The sequence below is a fragment of the Prionailurus viverrinus genome, chromosome D4, assembly GCF_022837055.1.
Source record: "Prionailurus viverrinus isolate Anna chromosome D4, UM_Priviv_1.0, whole genome shotgun sequence".
Classification (NCBI taxonomy): domain Eukaryota; kingdom Metazoa; phylum Chordata; class Mammalia; order Carnivora; family Felidae; genus Prionailurus; species Prionailurus viverrinus.
Window position 1 is genome coordinate 21,884,306 of NC_062573.1, and position 18,554 is coordinate 21,902,859.

General features: G+C 36.4%; 1 protein-coding gene across 1 annotated transcript; it reads right to left on the reverse strand.

Annotated features, from left to right (window-relative positions):
- Positions 1 to 11,916: 11,916 nt before the first annotated feature.
- LOC125150052 (olfactory receptor 13C7-like) lies at positions 11,917 to 12,828 on the reverse strand. Its single transcript, XM_047829368.1, has one exon. The coding sequence runs from the start codon at positions 12,811 to 12,813 to the stop codon at positions 11,917 to 11,919; it is 897 nt and encodes a 298-aa protein (XP_047685324.1). The 5' UTR covers positions 12,814 to 12,828.
- Positions 12,829 to 18,554: the final 5,726 nt, after the last annotated feature.

Consider the following 18,554-nt stretch of genomic DNA (forward strand, 5'->3'; position numbering starts at 1 on the left):
ATCTTCCTTAACTCTTCCTTAAATGTTTGGTAGAATTCCCCTGGAAAGCCATCTGGCCCTGGACTCTTGTTTTTTGGCAGCTTTTTGATTACTAATTCGATTTCCTTACTGGTTATGGGTCTGCTCAAATTTTCTATTTCTTCCTGTTTCAGTTTTGATAGTGTATATGTTTAGGAATTTGTCCATTTCTTCCAGATTGCCCATTTTATTGGCATATTATTGCTCAAAATATTCTCTTATTATTGATTTTATTTCTGTTGTGTTGGTTGTGATTTCTCCTCTTTCATTCTTGATTTTACTTATTTGGGTCCTTTCCTTTTTCTTCTTGATCAAACTGGCTAGTGGCTTATATTTTGTTAATTCTTTCAAAGAAACACCTTCTAGTTTTATTGATCTGTTCTACTGTTTTTTTGTTGTTGTTGTTTCGATAGCATTAATTTCTGCTCTAATCTTTATTATTTCCTGTCTTCTGCTGGTTTTGGGTTTTATTTGCTGTTCTTTTTCCAGCTCCTTAAGGCGTAAGGTTAGGTTGTGTGTCTGAGATCCTTCTTCCTTCTTTAGGAAGGCCTGAATTGCTATATACTTTCCTCTTATGACTGCTTTTGCTGCATCCCAGAGGTTTTGGGTTGTGGTGTTATCATTTTCATTGACTTCCATATACTTTTCAATTTCCTCTTTAACTTCTTCGTTAGCCCATTCATTCTTTAGTAGGATGTTCTTCAGTCTTCAAGTATTTGTTACCTTTCCAAATTTTTTCTTGCGGTTGATTTCGAGTTTCATAGCGTTGTGGTCTGAAAATATGCACGGTACGATCTCAATACTTTTGTACTCACTTAGGCCTGCTTTGTGTCTGAGTATATGGTCTATTCTGGAGAATGTTCCATGTACACTGGAGAAGAATATATATTCTGCTGTTTTAGGGTGAAATGTTCTGAGTATATCTGTTAAGTCCATCTGGTCCAGTGTGTCATTCAAAGCCATTGTTTCCTTGTTGATTTTTTGATTAGATGATCTGTCCATTGCCGTGAGTGGGGTGTTGAAGTCTCCTACTATTATGGTATTACTATTGACGAGTTTCTTTATGTCTGTGATTAATTGATCTATATATTTGGGTGCTTCCACATTTGGCTCCTAAATATTTACAATTGTTAGGTCTTCTTGGTCTATAGACCCCTTGATTATGATGTAATGCCCTTCTGCATCTCTTGATATGGTCTTTATTTTAAAGTCTAGATTGTCTGATATAAGTATGGGTATTCCGGCTTTCTTTTGTTGACCATTAGCATGATAGATGGTTCTCCATCCCCTTATTTTCAACCTGTAGGTGTCTTTAGGTCTAAAGTGGGTCTCTTGTAAACAGCATATACATGGGTCTTGTTTTCTTATCCATTATGTTACCCTATGTCTTTTGATTGGCGCATTGAGTCCATTGACATTTAGAGTGAGTACTGAAAGATACGAATTTATTGCCATTATGATGCTTGTAGAGTTGGAGTTTCTGGTGGTGTTCTCTGGTCCTTTCTAATCTTTTGTTGCTTTTGGTATATATATATTTTTATATTTTCTCCCCTCAGAGAGTTGCCCTTAAAATTTCTTGCAGGGCTGGTTTAGTGGTCACAAACTCCTTAATTCTTGTTTGTCTGGGAAAGTTTTTAATCTCTCCTTCTATTTTGAATGACAGCCTTGCTGGATAAAGAATTCTTGGCTATATATTTTTCTGATTCAGCACACTGAATATATCCTGCCACTCCTTTCTGGCCTGCCAAGTTTCTGTGGATAGGTCTGCTGCAAACCTGATCTGTCTTCTCTTGTAGGTTAGGGACTTTTTTTCCCTTGCTGCTTTCATGATTCTTTCCTTGCTTGAGTATTATGTGAATTTGACTATAATATGCCCTGTTGATGGCTGGTTTTTGTTGAACCTAATGGGGGTCCTCTGTGCTTCATGGATTTTGATGTCTGTATCTTTCCCCAGGTTAGCAAAGTTTTCTGCTATGATTAGCTCACATATCCTTCTACCCCTATTTCTCTCTCTTCCTCTTCTGGGACCCCTATGATTCTGATGTTGTTCCTTTTTAGTGAGTCACTGATTTCCCTAATTCTTAAGTTGTGCTCTTTTGCCTTAATCCCCCTCTTTTTTTCTGCTTCATTTTTCTCCATAAGTTTGTCCTCCATATTGCTGATTCGCTGCTCTGCCTCATCTATTCTTGCCACTATGGCAACCATTCAAGATTGCAGCTCACTTTTAGCATTTTTTATTTCATCCTGACTAGCTTTTACTTCTTTTTTCTCCACAGAAAGTGTTTCTAATCTATTTTCAACTCCAGCTAGTATCCTTATTATCGTGATTATAATTCTGGTTCAGACATCTTGCTTGTGTCTGTGTTGGTTAAATCCTTGGTTGTCGTTTCTTCATGCTCTTTCTTTTGGGGTGAATTCCTTCGTTTTGTCATTTTGAAGGGAGAAAAGGAATTAATGAGGTAGAAAAATTGAAATTAAAAAAATTAAAATAAAAAATATTAAAATTAAAATTTAAACACACACACACACAAATTGAATAGATGATGCTAGATCCTAGGTGTGTTTTGGTCTGGGTGTAGAAAGTGGTTTGACAGATTAGAGAAACAAAAAATAAAGGTGGGAAGAGAAAAAAAAGGAAATCATTTGAGATTGAAAAAATGAATACACTAAAGTAGACTAAAATACACAAAATAGAGAATATAGTAGAAAAAAATTATAGAAAAATATTTTTAATAATAATTAAAAAGGAAATATGAATTTCCTTTATGTATTTAAGAAAAAAGACAGAAAATGAGAAAAATGATAGAAAAAGAAAAAAGAAAAGAAAAGACAGAAAAAAGAAATCGTTTAAAAATTTGAAAAAGTGAATACACTATAGTTGACAAATAAAATGATGGGAGTAAGATAGAATTTGAAAAAAATTACATAAAAGTAAAAAATATAGTAATAAAAATAAAATAAAAATATTTTTTAAAAGAAATTGAAAGTAAGAATGAGGTTTTTCTTTCTGCATTCAAGAAAAAGAAAAGAAATGAAAAAGAGAAAATGGAAAACCATAAAAATGGAAATTGTTTGAAAATTTGAAAAGGTTTGTACACTGAAGTAGACAAATAAAATGATGGAAGTAAACTAGAATTTGAAAAATTACACAAAAGTAAAAAATATAGTAGTAAAAATTAAAGAAAAATATTTTTAATAAAAATTGAAAATAAAAATGAGGTTTTTCTCTTTCTGTATTTAAGAAAAAGAAAAGAATTGTAAAAGAGAAAAAGGAAAAAGAGAGAGAAAAAAATGAATAGATGAACCTGCCAACATATTGAAGTAGGACTGAAATTGCTTTGTTTTCCCCTAGAGGTCAGTCCATGTAGCTCTTTATAGTCCTTAAATTAAGCCGGTGGTGAGGTTTGTGTTTGAAGAGCGAAGTTGACCCAGTTGGGCAGGGCTCAGTGTAACAGCTTCTCTCTCCACTAGATGGTGGTGCTAGCCTACTGGGGTGGATTGTTGAGGTGCTTGTCGGTGAGCATGCACATGCAAGGGAACTGTGAAAAATGGCGCCACCCAGCCACCCAGTCTATTCTCCTGGATCAGCAATTGTGCACCGGTCCTCTGTCTTCAGCTCTCGTCCACTCCCTGCTTTTCCACTCTCTGTGACCAGGCCCTAGGCAGTACCTCTCTCCCAAGTTTTGTCTCAGATGCGGCTGTTTTCCCTGGCCCCCTACTTCCGAAGGATTCTGCTTTGACCTGACCTGCCCCTCTGTGGGAGGGTCTCACTGAGCAATGGCCAAATGAGCAATGGCCGAATGTCGGCTGTACCCAGGAACGCCTGCTGGACCCTGCTGTTGCCAGTGCCCCAAGACTGCAGCCAGGTGCCAGCCCTCCCCCAAAAAAGATCGCAAGACAGTGTAGCCTCAGCATTTCAGAGACCTTGGAAAATCATAACACACATCTGGCACCAGGCTTCACCCTCAACAACCTTGCCCCAGCACCAGCGAATATGGCTGACTTCTGGGGTCTGCTGGGACCAGGTGGCTTCAATATTCTCTACCAAATGTCCTTCCAGCAGTGGAACCGCTTTTCCCCATGTGGACTGAGAACCTCCCGGACCCCACTCTGTTCCTGGGGATTATCCTTGCCCACCGGAGCACTGCCAGGTATCGAGCTGCAGAACTGCAGCCTTTGCACTCCCCTTGTTTACAGTCTTAATGGAATTTATCTCTCCTTTATCCTTTCTCCCTTTTTAGTATAGTCCCTGAGGCTGTTTCCAATTTTCCACTTTCTCTCCAGCTGCTTTTGGGGAGGGGTGCTTTTCCCATATGCTCCCCCCTCCCCAGTCTCCATCCTTTCTCCGCCCGCAAAAGGGGTTCCCTACCTTTTGGGGCTTCTTGCTCCCCAAGTTCAGTTCTTCGTGTCATGTACCTGCTGAATTCTGTGGTTCAGGTTGTGCAGGTTGTTGTGTTAATCTTCCAATCAGTTTTCTAGGTGTGTGGGATAGTTTAGTGTTGCTCTGGCTGTATTTCATCGATGTGAGACATACAAAAAGCTTCCATGCTGTTCCGACATCTTGGCTCCTCCCACATCTTCTTTATCCATTCATCAATTGATGGACATTTTGGCTCATTCCATAATTTGGCTATTGTTGAAAGCGCTGCTATAAACACTGGAGTACATGTGCTCCTATGAATCAACATTTCTGTATCCTTTGGATAAATTCCTAGTAATTCTATTGCTGGGTCATAGGGTAAACCTGTTTTTAATTTTTTGAGGAACCTCCACACTGTTCTCCAGAGTAGCTGCACCAGTTTGCATTCCCACCAACAGTGTAACAGTTTCTCCATATCCTTGCCAACATCTGTTGTTCCCTGAGTTGTTTATTTTAGCCACTCTGACTGGTGTGAGGTGGTATCTCAGTGTGGTTTTGATTTGTCTTTCCCTGATGATGAGTAATGTTGAGCATCTTTTCATGTGCCTGTTGGCCATCTGGATATCTTCCTTGGAAAAGTGTCTATTCATATCTTCTGCCCATTTCTTCACTGGATTATTTGTGTTTCAGGTGTTGAGTTTGATAAGTTCTTTATAGATTTTGAACTCTAACACTTTATTGGATATGTCATTTGCAAATATCGTTTCCCAGTCTGTCAGTTGCCTTATTCATTTTTTGATTGTTTCCTTTGACATGCAGAAGCTTTTTATCTTGATGAAGTTCCAGTAGTTCATTTTTGCTTTTATTTCCCTTGCCTTTGGAGACATGTCGAGTAAGAAGTTGCCACGGCTGAAGTCAAAGAGGTTGTTGCCTGTTTTCTCCTCTAGGGTTTTGATGGTTTCCTGTCTCACTTTTAGGTCTTTCATCCATTTTGTTTTTATTTTTGTGTATGGTGTAAGAAAGTGGTCTAGTTTCCTTCTTCTACATGTTACTGTCCAGTTCTCCCAGACCCATTTGCTAAAGAGACTATCTTTTTTCCATTGGACACTCTTTCCTGCTTTGTAAAAGTTTAGTTGGCCATACCTATTCTTCTCAAGCTGTTCCAAAAAATATAAACAGAAGGAAAACTTCCAGACTCATTCTATAAAGCCAGAATTACCTTGATTACCAAGCCAGACAGAGACCGCAGTAAAAGGAGAATTACAGGCCAATATCCCTGATGAACATGGATGCAGAAATTCTCAATAAGATACTAGCAAATCGAATTCAACAGTATATTAAGATAATTTTCACCATGATCAAGTGGGATTAATTGCTGGGCTGCAAGGCTGGCTCAGTACTTGCAAATTAATCAGTGTGATACATCACATTAAAAGAAGAAAGGATAAGAACCATGTGCAGAAAAAGTATTTGGCAAAATACATATCCTTTCTTAATAAAAACCCTCAAGAAAGTTGGGATAGAAGGAAGATACCTTAGCATCATATAAGATATATATGAAAAGCCCATAGCTAAAATCATCCTCAGTGGTGAAAAACTAAGAGCTTTTCCCCTGAGATTAGGAACATTACAGGGATGCCCACTCTCACCACTGTTGTTTAACATGGTGTTGGATGTCATAGCCTCAGCAATCAGATAACAAAATGAAATAAAAGGCATCCAAATTGGCAAAGAAGAAGCCAAACTTTCACTTTTCACAGATGACATGATATTCTATGTGGAAAACTCTAAAGACTACACCAAAAAGCTGTGAGAACTGATACATGAATTCAGCAAAGTTGCAGGATGTAAAATCAATGCACAGAAATTGTTTACATTTCTATACACCAAAAATAAAGCAACAGAAAGAGAAATCAAGACATTGATCCCATTTACAATTGCACCAAGAACCATAAAATATCTAGGAATAAACCTAACCAAAGTTGTAAAAGATCTGTATGCTGAAAAGTATAGAAAATTTATGAAGGAAATTGACAGAAAGAAATGGAAAAACATTCCATGCTCATGGATTGGAAGAACAAATATTGTTAAAATGTTGATATTACCCAAAGCAATCTACACATTCAATGTAATCCCCATCAAAACTGCACTGGCATTCTCAGAGCTAGAACAAACAATCCTAAAATTTGTATGGAACTACAAAAGACCTGAAATAGCCAAAGTAATGTTGAAAAAGAAAACCAAAGTGGGAGGCATCACAATCCCGGACTTTACTACAAATCTGTAATCATCAAGACATTATGGCATTGGCACAAAAACAGACACAAAGACCAATGGAATAGAATATAGAACCCAGAATTGGACCCACAAATGTGGAATTATATCTTAAATTGTTACCACCTGAGTCCCAGAGAAGCATGACTCCATGAACTTACATCCGGACCTTGGAAGACATCAGGTTCAGAGCAAAGCTTAAGTAGTTGCTGTCAGCCAGGGCACAAAGCATAATGCCTGCTTTTTTTTAGTGAAACATCTTGTGTCTTTGGAACATGTTGGTCCTAATAGAACCAACCTTAGAATGGTGACCATATGTCTCATTTGCTCAGAACTAGTCTACTTAACACCAGTTTCCCTGGTATAATTAGTAATAGTTCTCTTTCATTGTCAAGTGTCCTAGCTTGGATGACAAGAAAAACTATGTAATGCATCATAGGTGGAGAAGAACAAAAAGTTATAAAAATAATACTATATTAGAACCAAAAAGTTTAATACTATATACCAACCTTGACAGAGGGCAATCAGCATTACATATTTGAATAGACTCCAAGTTAATCAGATTCTCGTAGTAATTACAATATTGTAAATTCATGATTTTAACTGAGTTTTAAAATTCAGAAACCAATTTTCACTCTGTCTTACAAAGAAACTAGGGAAATATCCTGGTAGTCCAATCCTCCTAATCTTACTTTCTAAAACCTTTACATTTTTACCTTTCATATTGAGATGTACAGTCCATCTGGGATTAATTAACAATCTCTGAGCAGATATCATGCCCTACTGTTTACTGTGTCCTAAGTTGTTTTACACAACTTACTTGGAAATTTGTTAATTTGCTTTACATTTATTAGAAATCAGAGAGTAATGTATTTGTTTTTACTTATTCTCTTCTGTTCAGTCTCACTAAAATCATTAGAAATACATTTTAAAGGATTCCTGGGAGCTCATTTACAGCTGGTACTAAGAAAATGGACTTTATATTTGCTATAGTATTTTGGAACTAGAAATATTTTATGTCTCCTACAATCTGCTTGTTTTTTTTACAAGAGGAATCTTAATATTTTAGGAATCTAAAACCTAGTTTTAAATAGTCCTTAGCCATTTTCAGGCACCAATACACTTTTCAAATAAAATTCTCTCATTTTACCTTATTTGTCTCAGCTCCTGAATATGCCACTTATAATAGCACCAGAATTTACAGTCAGTATTAAAAGTAATAATAAATGATATAAATAATGAACACAAATCTGTCACTATTTATGAATGATACTATATGTATATAGAATACTCAAATGTTCTACAAATATTGGAATTAATAAATAAATTTAATGTCAACTATACTTCAATTAAAAATTTAAAAAATTGTTGCAAAAAAGTGAATTTACCAAGATTGTTAATAAATTAACAATTTATATAAATAAATAATTATATATAATTTTTATAATATATATTTATATATTATATATAATTATTATAAATAAATTATTTATTGTTATAAACTTATCATACAAAAATCACTACATACCAATAATAAGAAAGTAAAAAAATACAATTTAAAGCACAGTTTATAATAGAGTTTAAATAGAATTTAAAGCATAATTTATAATTTATCAAAAATATAAAAATATATGAATAAACCTAATATGTGCAAGGCATGTATACAAGAAAAATCAATAAAAAATTATTGAGAGAAATTTTAAAGGCTAAATTAATGTATTAGAAGATTCAGTAATCTAAAGATGTCATTCCTTCATTCTTTTTTTTTAATATATGAAATTTATTGTCAAATTGGTTTCCATACAACACCTAGTGCTCATCCCAACAGGTGCCCTCCTCAATACCCACCACCCACCCTCCCCTCCCTCCCACCCCCCATCATCCCTCAATTTGCTCTCAGAAGATGTCATTCTTTCCAAATTGAAATGTAGGTTCAAGGCAGTCTCAGAATTTCAGCAGGTATATTGTGAAAATAGATAAGCAGATACTAAAACATACAAATGCCAACACTAGCTAACACACCCATAAAGAAGAAATAATTTAGAGGACCAAAATCAAGCCTTATTATAGAGCTATAGCTAATAAGATAATGTAGCACAGATAAGAATAGACTAGTGGAACAGAACAAGAGGTCCAAAAGAGATCCAAACATATATGGTCAGTTTATTCAAAAGTGACGCTGCAGTGCAGTGGAGAAGGAAGCTTTCCAATAAAGTCATGTTGAGTTAAATAGTGTGCACAGGATAAAAAATAAATCTTGACCTTGGCTTATATGATACACAAAAATTAATTCCAGATGGATTGTATATCTCAGTATGAAAGGTAAAAATGCTAATATTCTAGGAAGTAAGGTAGGGGTTTGGACTTACCAAGATATTTCCCTATGGATAAAAATAGGATAGACAAATCAATAAAATTATGAATCTTTTAAGAGGGATAAAGACCAGGTGAGTCAGTGTTGGATAGGTGATCAAACCAGTCATTGCTACATCAGTCTTATATTGCTACAATGAAACAAAGTAATAAACAATGATAAAATTTCAATGGCACACCGAAATAAACATTTATTAAAGTCTACTTGAGTTCTGACAACCTGAACTGGGACTCCCTTTCATGTTGACATTTTACTTATTACTTCAGGCCCCCAAACACCCTGCTGGGCAGAACAAGCAGGGATTCCCTCCTGAACTCTATTGAGTTGTTGAAACCTTTGCTGGATGGCCCTTGAGCAGAGCTACTCTCCTCAACCAGCTCAGTCTGTGGCACTGTACCAGGCAGCTCACCTGTATTATGTATAAATAGATGTTAGGATATCACATAAAAAATAAAACTAAAATTATTACGAGCAATTTCAAGGGGATTTTTTAAAGGAAATATTTAAAATGACTATTGCTTCTGAAAGAGTGAAATTGTCAGTATACCTTGGGAAGGGTTTATACAATTGATATATTTTTCCCCAGCAATTCCTCATTATAGAATAATTATACACTGATATGATTTTTGCCTTACCCAACCCAAATGACCTCTTCAGTATATTTATCATTCTTTTATCTGCCCTTATATGTCCATACATTTAATATTAGCTGATATTTTACCCAAAGCTGTTGGATATGTTGTTTAGTCAATGAAATAATGCATAAATTCAAGTTCTCTTATCTTTCTGTATTATATCAAGGACTTGGACTATATTTTATTCTTCTTTGAAAATGTTGGGGACCCTGGGTGCCTCCATCAGTTAAGCGTCTGACTTTTGATCTCTGCTTAGGTCATGATATTATGGTTTATGGACTGAGCCACAGGTCAGACTCTGCTGACAGCATAGAGCCTTCTTGGAAATATTTCTCTCCTTTTCTCTGCCCCTCCCCCGCTCCTTCTGTAAGTAAACAAACAAACAAACATTAAAATTTTTTTTTCAACGTTTATTTATTTTTGGGACAGAGAGAGACAGAGCATGAACAGGGGAGGGGCAGAGAGAGAGGGAGACACAGAATCTGAAACAGGCTCCAGGCTCTGAGCCATCAGCCCAGAGCCTGACGCGGGGCTCGAACTCACGGACCGCGAGATCGTGACCTGGCTGAAGTCGGACGCCCAACCGACTGCGCCACCCAGGCGCTCCCAAACAAACATTTTAAAAGAAATGTTAATTCAGTAGTTAAATACTGGCTACTGTTTTATTTTAAAGACATTTTAAAGTAATTTTTATTACATGTTTTATTTATTTATTTTGAGAGAGAGAAGGAGCAGACAGAGAGAGAGAGAAGAGAGAGAGAGAGAGAGAGAGAGAGAGAGAGAGAGAGAGAGAAAATCTCTGTATACACCATCAGCACAGAACCGAATGTGGGGCTTGACTCAAGAACCACGAGATCTTGGCCTGAGCCAAAACCAACAGTTGCATGCTTAAATGACTGAGCCACTCAGGCACCCCGTGCCTACTGTTTTAAATATATTTGACATTCAACTTTATACAGAGAACAGTGAGTTCTGACATGGGGGGATTTCAGAATTTAACAAATGTTTATAGTATAAAAGGAAAATAGCCATAACAGAGATAAAACTCAGGGCAGCATAGAGAAGGGAATAACTAGCCCAGTAAACTTTGGAAGGGTTTGTAGAAGATCTAACACTTGAATTGTGTTTAATGAGATTTCTGGGCTGTTACCATAGAAAGAGAAATGTGATGATGGGGATGAAGTAGCTGTTGTCTTTAGGTGTGAAAGAACATGATATAATTGGAGAGGTAATAGTGAATGTAGCACAGCATGTGCAAACATGGGAGAAAAAGGAGGGAAAGAAGGGGAATTATGTACCTGAAAGATTAGATTAGACTCAGGTCAAATCCTTGGGTAAAACAAAAATCAGTAACAAACAAACAGACAAACAAACAGGAAAACTCAAGTAGTTCTCTTGAAAGGGAACTGAAAAATACATGTTTTATTTGTTCAGTAGACATACATACAGATGGCCCATACATTAAAATGGTTTGACTTAGGATATGTCGACTTTACAATGATGTGAAAATTATATGCATTCAGTAGAAACCTTACTTTAAAATTTGAATTGTGATCTTTTTGTGGGCTAGTAACATGTGGTATACTACTCTTTCGTTGCGCTAGGAAATGGCAGTGGCCCCAGCTTCCAGTCTGAGACACATGATCATGAGAGTAAAGAGCTGATAACACTCAAACCATCCCGTACCCAAACAACCATTCTGTTTTTCAGTTTCAGTACAGTACTCAATAAGTTATATGAAATATTCAATACTCTATTGTCAATAGGCTTTGTATGAGATGTTTTTGACCAATTATAGGCTAATGTAAGTGTTCTGAGCATTTTCAAGTTAGGCTAGGCTAAGCTCTGATGTTCAGTAGATTAGGTGTATTAAAGGCTTTATTGGCTTGTGATATTCTCAACTTTCAATGGGTTTATTAGGATATAACACCATCAATTAAAGATGATCTGTACTAGATTTTCTTGGAAAAGCTTAATCTCATTTTTTTCTTATCTCTCAAAGTTTACGCTCACTTCTTATGCTGGTTGTCTTTACATTTTGTAACAACATTTTCATGAAAGGTAAAGTTATATTATTGTCTTGAAATTGCTTTCCAACTCCTAAATTCTGTAATTCTACCTACAATCTTTATTTCTTTTGTTTTGTTTATATGAAAAACTTTTGCCTCAAATCTATGAGTTTATTTTGTGCATGAACTCAAAGATGTAAGTTTTTCATCCTTTCCTCCAGAGCCACTGTCTACTCATCATTTTTCTCACAGCTCCAACACCTCTGTGTTCCTCAGGCTATAGATGATAGGCATATCATTGGCATGGGATTGACTACTCCATAGAGCAATCAATTTGTCAACAGCAGAGTCTTTGGACTTTGGCTTCATGTATATGAAGAGGATTGTCCCATAAAACAAGGTCACTGCTGTTAAGTGGGCTGAACAGGTACAGAAGGCCTTTTTTCTTCCTTCTGCTGAATTGATTCTTAGTACAGTAGAAAGGATGAAAATGTAGGAGATACAAATTAACAATAATGGAGAAAACAAAAATATTACATTGCCCAACATTATAGCAATCTCATTCAGGGAAATATCTGCGCAAGCCAGTTTGACAAAGGCCAATATTTCACAAACAAAGTGGTTAATGACATTTTTTCCACAGAAGGGCAACTGTATTGCAAGTATAGTTTCTGTCAGTGAATTGAGAAAGCCCAGTCCCCAGGAGAGGGCTGCCATCTGAAAGCAAAGTGCCTTGCTCATGATGATGGGGTATCTCAGAGGGTTACAGATGGCCACGTAACGGTCATATGCCATCACTGCTAGAAGCACGCACTCGGTGGACCCCATAGTGTAGGAGACAGACATCTGAACAACACACCTAGTGAAGGAGATGGTTTTCTTCTGTGATAGGAAGTGAATCAACACTGAGGGGGTAAAGGAGGATGTGTAACAAATGTCTAGGAGGGAAAGATTACCAAGGAAGAAGTACATGGGCGTATGGAGGCGGGAATCTAGGAGAATTAGTATGATCAAGGTGCTGTTCCCTAGCAGGATCACCAGGTACATCATCAAGCACATGATGAAAAGGAGTTTTTCCACTTTGGGGTACTCAGAAAGTCCCTGCAGAATGAACTCAATCTCTGTCCAGTTCATCCTGTCCATTTTACTTTTTTATACCTGGAGTAATCCAGAAGAGAAAACTTCATGTGAGCATAACGCGTCATTGCATATTACCATGTGCAGATATCACTGGAGGAGGGGCACCAAGTGTGTGCCCACAATAGCTGGAATGGTGCTAAGAACTCTGAGGTTAGCTGTTTGAATTTCTCTTCTGGCTCTTAAGGGAAGGGATTGAAGATGTGTAAAAATTACATTGGTAGCTTATTAAAAATTATAGGCTTTTGTATTCCATTTGCTGGGATTATGATACACAGTTCTGAGGCAGGAAAGAACTATTTGCATCTAACAAACATCTGTTACTTCCTGTCCTTTGGATCCACAGACCCCACTTTGAATATCATCATTTTGGAGACAGTGTGCTTAACCTGTTCAAAATAACTATGTACTTGATTTTATTTCATAGCAGTCATTAACAATAACATTGGTTTAGAGTCTTGTAATTTACAAATACACTCACACATATTGCTCATTTTATCATCACTATAATAATGTGAGGAAAGTGAAATTCATAGAGGTAAAATGTATATAAAACACAGTTTGAGCCACTATTCCAGTCTGCATTTTCTGGCTTTATATCACCCACCCCTTTTATTTTTATTTTTTTAATGTTTATTTATTTTTGAGAGACACAAAGCACTAGCGGAGAAGTACTCTCAGAGAGGAGACAGAGGATCCAAAGTGGGCTTTGTGGTAACAGGAAAGAGCCAGACTGGGGGCTCAAACACACAAGCTGTGAGATCATGACCTGAGCCGAACTCAGAAGCTTAACCAACTCAGCCATCCAGGTGCCCCTTACCTACCCTTTCTGAACAGCATGCTATTGCCCTCTCCAAATTATGTGAATTTCCTAAGGAGTGAGAATCAGGCATCTTTTTATTTATTTATTTTTTTTAAATTTTTGTTAACGTTTATTTATTTTTGAGACAGAGAGAGACAGAGCATGAATGGGGGAGGGTCAGAGACAGAGGGAGACACAGAATCTGAAACAGGCTGCAGGCTCTGAGCTGTCAGCACAGAGCCCGACGCGGGGCTCAAACGCACGGATAGCGAGATCATGACCTGAGCCGAAGTTGGACGCTCAACCGATTGAGCCACCCAGGCGCCCCTCAGGCATCTTTTTAAATATGTTCTCCAGATTATCCTAATATTCAGTATGGTAGAAAACCACCTGTCTAGTGGAGTGCCTCCAAATTTTAGTCTACAGACAAATCACATGGGACAGTCTCTTAAAGGATTCTAAATCAGTGGGTCTGAATTGGATTCTAAGATCTGAATTTATTAACATGTTCCTAGATGCTGCTGCCGCTGCTCTCTGCAGAACTCACATGAATAGCAAGCCTTTTAGACCATTTCTCTCCAATGCTATTGCAGAGTGCCACTAATGCCTCTGTTGTATGTTGGATTGTAATTAAATAGTAGACAATGCAGGGGCGCCTGGGTGGCGCAGTCGGTTAAGCGTCCGACTTCGGCCAGGTCACGATCTCGCGGTCCGTGAGTTCGAGCCCCGCGTGGGGCTCTGGGCTGATGGCTCAGAGCCTGGAGCCTGTTTCCGATTCTGTGTCTCCCTCTCTCTCTGCCCCTCCCCCGTTCATGCTCTGTCTCTCTCTGTCCCAAAAATAAATAAACGTTGAAAAAAAAGATTAAAAAAAAATAGTAGACAATGCAAAACTGACCATTCTGTGAGTCTTGGAGTTGAGGCTTCTGTGTGAGTGTTTTGAAATTAGTTTTATGTTTTTTAGATTTTCTATATACAAGTAACCAAATTGTGAGTAGAAGTTCCTTCTTTTGTTTTGTTTTGTTTCTGTCCATGTTAAAGTACTTTCTCTTCCATTTGTTGAATTTGCAATTAGGGTCAATATTTTCCAAAATATGAATTTGAGATCAGCTCAACCATCTTAGTTGTGCATCATAGAGCATGGAGCAAATAACTTTAATTTGAAAAAAATTTAAAGAGTAGATATTAGTAGCTGACTTTTTTATAGTAATTAAATCAAAGAACATAATTTTGACAACACCTTTCATTCTCAAGGTATTCTACCTAACTTAAAAACATCCCTAGAGGAAAAGAAAAGACTGACCCAATGGATGAGTTTCTAGTTAGGTTTTTTTTTTTAATTTTTATTTATTTATTTTGAGTTGATGGGCGGGGCAGGAGGGGGATAAGTGAGGTAGGGGCAGAGAGACGGAGAGAGAGAGAATCCCAAGCACCCTCTACACTATTAGCACAGAGCCTGACATGGGGCTCCATCTATGAATCATGAGATAATGACCTGAGCCAAAATCAAAAGTCTGAGTCTCAACTGACTGAGCCACCCAGGTGCCCCTTTAGTTAGTGTTTTTAAACAAGGCTGTGTGGGGTGCCTTAGTGTCTCTTAAGTGCCCTCTCTTGGTTTCAGCTCTGGTCATGATCTCACAGTTCGTGACATCGAGCCCTGTGTCAGGCTCTGTGCTGACAGCGAAGAGCCTGTTTGGGATCCTGTCTCTCCTCTCCTCTGCCCCTTCCCCCACACTTTCTCTCTGTCAAAATAAATAAACATTAAAAAATTAAACAAGAACCTGTTTCTGATATAGGCTCTGCCATTTTTGCGATAATCATTTGCCAACAGGCTATGCTGCTTTCTATAGCAACTTCAGTTTACAATAGTGAAACATATTAGCATAACACAGTGTTTATATGTCTATTGGCTATGGAAAAGAGGTTCTCATCCAATTCAAGCTGTACCATACTTTGCAGGCATACATTACAAAGAGGGTGAGAAGGGTTGGGTCAGGAAGGATATATTTCTATTTAGTATTACAATTGGAATGTGATTGACTGTAGATACATAGTGTCAACCTACTCTGAATCTGAAAATAAAATTCTGATAGAGGAACATCATTTGTCTAGGGTCTGTTGTTTCAGGAAAGATGTGAATCAGATCAAATACCCTCTCTTTTCTTTTCTAGGAACATCTCCTAAAAGTTGACTCCATTTGGAAATTACTTGTATCAAATAATGATGGTATGCATCTGGTATCCTGACAGTTCAGAGATAGGCACTGTAAAAAATTTTTCACTTGCAAACATTTATAAGACAAACCACCAATCTGGTTTAATGCTTTCAAATGGGAGTGGTGGGAAGGATAATGGACAGCATAGAGGAAATTACTTTCATTACTCTTGTAATGCTAGTGTAACTTTTAGAAAGCAATCAATAAACACTTGTTTAATAGCATTGTGACAAACCTTTTCTTCATTTTAGCTTACTTCACAAAAATGGATTCCTGGGAATAAGTGAATGAAAAATTTTAAGATTCTTGATAATTTCTAATAAATCACTCTCCATGCAAAATGCATATTAGATAATTCCATTTTTACTAAATCTTTGCTTTTTGGATACTCTCTTTTGAGACAGTTTTTCATTCTTAACTTATGCTAAGGGAATTGTTAAATAATTATCGTATACTAATTTGATGCACTTATTATGCACTTATCAATTTAACATTTGTGACAAATTGGTATTAAAATAAAATTAATGTTTAAATTATATTAAAATGATTAAGTGAAACAGAAAGAAAACAACGGCTTTTTTATTTTCAAAACTAAAACCTAAACCAAGATAGCATAGAAAGACTAGAAAGAACTACCCAAAACATTAATGGTTACCTTAGAGTTCTTTCTTCCACTTTTCTGAATTACTCAAATTTTTAAAATAGATATACATAAAGAAAGCATATTATTAAATAAGAGAAAAACACTAAAGCAGGTGTCCAGTTATTTTAGAAAACTAACTCAGAATAAAGAATGTTAAAATAATTTAGGTAGTACAGGTATTAAATGTCTAGAAACTACACATTGAAGCTGAGCTGTACTGATGTGTCCTATCCGGTTATTGGTAGGAACCCACCGTTTCTCGTGAACAGAAAGCAATTTATAATCCCTACTCTCAAAAGCTTCCAAATAACAGTGGTTTTTGTTTGTTTGTTTTTAGGAGGTACACCAAGATAAGGGACTTGAGTTCTTGACTTAATCATGTGTTATCAAAGGAGATTACAGGCTACTGATGCCTAGCACAGAATTATTGTTTAGAAGATGACATTCCTATTTGAAAAGAATCTGAACTGGCCTGGATCCTAGCCAACATCTAATCCCCCTCTCCCAACTCCTGGTGTTTTATAAAAATTAACCACTCTGTGGTTCAATGCCCTGGGACTACATCTGGACACTGTATTAGTGTTGTAATAGACCTAAGGAAAGTCTGTGACTTTTTATCCAAGCCAGAAGTTAAGCTCTCTAACTTTCTAGAAGGAGAATTTCTAACTTTCTATAATCTTTTATTTTGTTTTATTGACTTAGCTACTTGAAGATCTAATAGTTAAAGTACTAAGATTTTTCAATGAAAAACACATACTATCTGTACTGTAAATTCTCACTAGAGGAACTAATCCTATAATCTTCTCCAGCTCTTCTAAATATTTCAATTTAGAGAGTTGATACTGTACAAAAATGAATGGGCCTGCTAACTCTCAATTTATAGATTTTATAAATGCTAATCTTCAACTAATATGCCACAAGGAAAGATGTATTACTTTTGCTTACAAAGAGAAAAGAAATTGACATGTGATGTCCTAGTATGAGACACTTCATACATTTTTTATCATTTAATCTTCCAAATAACCCACACGTTATTATGAATTTTACCAATGAGGAAATTGCTTTGAAATTTCAAAGGTTAAGTTCAATGATTACTATCTTTTTTTAGAAGTTTTTATCTAACGGGCGTCTGCATTGTTCAGTTGGTTGAGCATCTGACTTCAGCTCAGGTCATGATCTTGCAGTCTGTGAGTTCAAGCCCTCTGTGCTGACAGCTCAGATCCTGGAGCCTACTTGGGATCCTTTGTCTCCTTCTCTCTCTGCCCCTCCCCTGTTTGTGCTCTCTCTTTCTCTCAAAAATAAATAAGCATTTAAAAAAATAAAGTTTTTATTTAAATTCTGGTTAACAGTGTAATATTAGTGTCGGGTGTATAATTTAGTGATTCAATACTTCCATACAACACCTGGTTTTCAATATCATATAGTTGATAAATACCAGAACTATGATTTAAAGCTTCATCTTTATGGTAGCCCGTTTTTAGCACTATACTACATTTACTTATTGATAAAATTTCTTCTTATAAAACCACTATTTAATATGATGCGCTTAACTTTCAAACATCCAACTGATAAAAATACACATAAAAATATATTGGCATCTTTGGAAAACATTGAAGGCTATTTATTGTCTTCCACTTATGAAGACACTAACCACAAAAATGAATTAAAATGAAAAATAAACAGCCAAAAATTCCTTTCTACTTGTCTGGTGTGGACAATTAAGGTCTAGGGTGGTAGAATTTATTTGTTACATAAATGGGGAAAAATTAATATTCTTCTGTCTTGGAACCCTACAAGTTCAAATTAACACTTATAATTACTGCAACACCCTGTTACATATGTTTTGTTTCTAATCCTGTTTTTACCATAAACACCTTTAATTATAAGTTTCCTCAAACCCTTATTGAGAATCGTTTATGTGTGATTAATATACAAATTATTATGTGCTCTTTCTCCAGATAATTTTTACTTAAGATTTTAGTGAACTATATACTTGAATACAGTAGGTTTTCACCCATTATTTATAAGGGTCTGTTACATTACAAGAAACTTTTTCTTCTTCACTAGTTGTATCTATGTGCTATTTTGGG

What these genes read in the sequence shown, in the direction of transcription:
- LOC125150052 (XM_047829368.1), bottom strand. Translation starts at nt 12,813, where the DNA reads ATGGACAGGATGAACTGGACAGAGATTGAGTTCATTCTGCAGGGACTT.